This window comes from Colletes gigas, unplaced genomic scaffold (genome assembly GCF_013123115.1).
Source record: "Colletes gigas isolate AHSC1104 unplaced genomic scaffold, ASM1312311v1 Colletes_gigas_Sc00046, whole genome shotgun sequence".
Lineage (NCBI taxonomy): Eukaryota > Metazoa > Arthropoda > Insecta > Hymenoptera > Colletidae > Colletes > Colletes gigas.
Window position 1 is genome coordinate 834343 of NW_025106675.1, and position 4793 is coordinate 839135.

A 4793-nucleotide genomic window follows, 5' to 3' on the forward strand; every position below is an offset into this window, starting at 1 on the left:
GCATTAGACTTCACACAAAATATACCAGGTTTAATAGAGATGTTAACAGAAATTTATTCTCACCTGAAGGAAAGAAGCATAAAAAATAGAATCCACAGATTAACAAAAAAACTCAAATACAAACTGGCTGAACTACCATTAACATCCTCAGAAAATTCATCAGTTAGTTGCACCCCGGCAACATCAGATAACGAAACTGAAAATGAAACTGCTACACACATCAATCCACCATTCCCAACATAACACAAACCTCTAATTAACTTACTAAACCTACCCGTACACAAAACCAAATACCACTAAATTAAAATGCTCACAATCTTACAATGGAACTTAAACGGATTCTCCCTCCGACTACCATATCTACAACTTCTCTTGAAGAAATACCAACCAGACGTAATCTGCCTTCAAGAAACTCATCTCAAACTCAACCAAACAATTCGAATTAAGAATTTCACTACGTTTGTCCACAACAGGAATGCAGAAACCGCTAGCGGAGGAGTAGCCATTTTGATAAATAACTCCTTATATAGTGAGCAAATCCCAATCAATTCAAACATGGAAACAATTTCGACCAAAATATATTCATCCACGAAGATACATCTCTGTAACATATATATACCAAACAGTTACCAACTAAATGAATCCGAATTAAGCAATTTAATTAACAACATACCAAAACCATTTATCATTACTGGGGACTTCAACAGCCATAATACACTCTGGGGCTCAACAAGAACTGATTCAAGAGGTAACATTATGGAAAAAATCCTACTCAACCATAACTTAATACTCCTCAATGACCAAAAACCAACACACTTTAATTCAGCTAATGGCTCTTCTAGCATAATAGACTTAACCTTAAGCAACGCCAACATCGCATACAAATGCAAATGTATTACCACCTCAGACCTGTACGACAGTGACCACTACCCGATTTTATTAAAAGTACAACTAGATCGAACAGTCAACTACCTACAACCAGCCCCCAGATGGAAATTTGAACTGGCCAACTGGAGCAAATATAGTAGATTCATTGAGCTTAACACCCCCTCTCTAGATAATAATGCTACAACAAACTCTTATGATATTGAACAAATAATAAAAGAATTTATCCAGATCATCATCGATGCTGCTGACCAATCCATCCCAAAAACAAAACCTCGACCCGGAAAAAAGCGCTGCACTGTACCTTGGTGGAACGAGGAATGTGAAACTGCAATAAAAAACTACAAACACGCCTTCAACAGATATAAAAAACAAAAGACAATCGCTAATCTTATACAATGCAAAAAACTTAGAGCTAGTGCAAGGAAGACCATCAAAACGAATAAGAAACATTTCTTATCTACAATAAATAACTCTACCCCCACCAAGGTAATGTGGAATAAAATAAAAGCAATTCAAGGCGTCCACTCAAGAAAGAATATCACTACTTTAACTACGCCAGAAAAAACCATAACCAACGACCAGAAAGAAATAGCAAACTTACTAGTTAAAACATTTGCTAAAAACTCTAGTGATAAAAACTACGATAGCAACTTCCTTAAATATAAAACTGAACAAACATTCCCTGAGACCAATAAAACCCCCAAAATTCGAAACCAGGACCTTTTTTTAATCAACGAAGCATTCAAAATTGAAGAATTAAATAGGATACTGAAACAATGTAAAAACACCAGCCCTGGTCCTGACGGAATACCTAACAAACTACTGGTAAACCTCCCCCCAAATGGACTCAAACACCTATTAGAGATATTCAATCTCATATGGAAAAATGGCATATTCCCAGAATCGTGGAATGAGGCTATAATCATCCCGATTGTCAAACCTGGTAAGGACCATCTACTCCCAGAAAGGTATCGACCCATAGCACTAACCAATAACATGTGCAAACTATTAGAAAAAATGATCAACCACAGACTACAATGGGTATTAGAAAATAACAACACAATATCCCACCTTCAAAGCGGTTTTAGAAAGTACCACTCAACCATCGATCAACTAATTAACATAGAGGCTCAAATATGTGACGGCTTAGTAAATAATCACCACACTACTCTTATAGCTATGGACATTGACAAAGCGTATGATATGATTTGCAGAGAGAGGACATTAGATATCTTAAAAAAGCTGGGCTTTCATGGTAACGTCCTTACGTTTATCAAAAACTTCCTGAAGACAAGACGCAATAAAGTTAGAACCAACAACTGTCTATCCGACGCTATGATATTGCAAAATGGAGTCCCTCAAGGATCGGTAATAAGTATAACACTATTCCTAGTATCCATAAATGCTGTTCTTTCCGTACCAAACTTACCAGTCCAAGCATATCTTTTCGTGGATGACTTAACGATAATATACAAAGGAAAATATGAAAATACCACAGAACAACTACTCCAAAACGCACTAGACAACCTACAGAATTGGGCAGTAAAAAACGGTTTCCGCTTCTCTGAAAATTATTAGCCAAATTATTAGCGACATCACCATCCTCGATGCGACAAACTTAAATCGTGATGGGCAATACTTTTCATGTTTCTGACTCTTCGGGCCTGCCGTTCCGAGCGTAGACCCTTGCTATCGGTTTCAACAGGCGGAGTCAAACAGCGCAACAATAGGGCCGCTTTTATGACTTGCCACTCAAGCCGAGACGTCTTCGCCGAAAATCAGTAAATTTCCAAGCGCTATATCTTGAAAACTAATGAAAATCGGGTAAATAAATTGCATGTTAATGAATTCGTCTTGAAAAACACTATCGCATGATCCAAAAAAAAATATATAGCTCCATTTAAAAAACGAAACTTCATCATCGTATCTTTGAAATTAATAACATAAATAAAATTTCCGTTTACGCCAGAATAAAGATCCTATTTTATCCTGCAATTTTCATGTAAACAATTTTTCCGTATCATCAATAGTTATTGCAGTATCGCGACTGTCACACTTTAGCTGGGACACCCTGTATAACCTTTTCCAAGCAACACATACCTACAATAAAGTTACACCTTGGAAGCACAGAACTGAAACAAGTTAATTCGATCAAGATTTTAGGTATGACATTTGATGATAAACTAACCTGGAATGCCCATATATCCAATCTAAAAAGGGAATGTAACAACCGTCTAAACATTTTAAAAACACTAGCAGCCAATACATGGGGAGCAGACATTTCAGACAGGTTCTATTAAACACGTACAAAACTACCATCAGAAGCAAATTAGACTACGGATCTATTATTTATGGCTCAGGAAAGGAATCTACACTAAAAAAACTGGATCCTATACATAACACCGCCCTGAGAATAATAACTGGAGCCTTTAGAACTAGTCCCATACTAAGCATTTTAAAAGAAGCAAACGAACCTCCGCTCAAACACAGAAGAAAACTCCTCTGCATTATACAAGCGATAAAAATATCTACTATCCCAAATAAATCCTCCTTTAAAAATACCTTTTCAGCCCGCTACATCACAAAATACAATAATAAAAAACTGACTCCCAAACCTTTTTATTATAGAGTCCACAAACTTGAAGAGGAACTCAATATAACATTTTTCCCTACTATTCCACAAAGAAAAACCGGAATACCACCATGGGTCATGCACCCCATCGAAGTAAACATAGACTTAACAGTATACAAAAAATCTGACACCAATCCTGTAATATTTCGTAACCTAACCACTGAAACTATAGATCGCTACAGAAACTATATCCATATCTATACTGACGGATCAAAAACTGAAACCGGCACGGGATACGCAGTAATCACCCCGGAATCCTCACTTTCAACCAAATTAGCACCATATACATCAATTTTTACGGCTGAAGCAACTGCCATCAACCATGCTATAAAAATTTCTTACATAAACTCTTATACACACACTATTATTTTTACTGATTCAATGAGCACTTTAGAGACACTAAGCAGCATACCATCGGATAATGACATCCTCCTCCAAATTCAGGAAACAAACCATGAAATCACAGAAAAGGGCCACAAAATAATACTTGCATGGATACCGGGACACGTAGGCATTCCAGGAAATGAAAAAGCCGACCAGATAGCAAAACAAGTAGCCAACTCACCAACTAGCTACCAAAATATTCCCACCCAAGAAGATTTAATTAAAGATATCAGAAATAAGTTAAAATGCCAGTGGGAATCTGAGTGGAGAAACACAGCTCCACCACACATCAAAAACATAGAGGACGCCTTTTTTACAGAAAACACAGCAACTATTTTAACTAGAAAAGAGCAAACTGCTATAACCCGAATAAGAATTGGACACTCCAAAATCTCCCACTCATACATATTATCAAAGGAACCCATCCCAATATGCGAACACTGCAACACAACAATTACAACGGACCACCTAATCCTTGACTGCCAAAAATACAACATTCTTCGCCGTAAACACAAGCTGGAACCTCAACTTAAAGAAAACCTCACCAACAGAAAGCTACACAACCTACTGGGATTCATCAAAGAAGCAAAATTAATTGACAAAATATAAGGAAAAACCCACCCGACCGACGCCGCTAATAACCTCGCAGTGGATGCAGCGTAAATAAACCATCAAATAAAAAAAATAAAAAAAACTAATATGTTTCCAATCTTGCTGATTGATATGTTCTTGAATTTTTCTAATTCTATTGGCAACAAATGTTTTTAACGTATGCGGTTCAAATTTTATCTAATGCAAGACAATTGTGAAACTGGGCCAAAATTCATTGACACGATGGAATAATTAATAGCAGTTCAGAATGTTTGATACAGATTCACAAGTAACTTTG

At 36.7% G+C, this 4793-nt stretch overlaps 1 protein-coding gene across 1 annotated transcript; it reads left to right on the plus strand.

Annotated features, from left to right (window-relative positions):
• The first annotated feature begins 3154 nt into the window (after positions 1-3154).
• LOC122403193 lies at positions 3155-4513 on the plus strand. The gene has a single exon (XM_043406555.1). The coding sequence runs from the start codon at positions 3155-3157 to the stop codon at positions 4511-4513; it is 1359 nt and encodes a 452-aa protein (XP_043262490.1).
• The last annotated feature ends 280 nt before the right edge of the window (positions 4514-4793 follow it).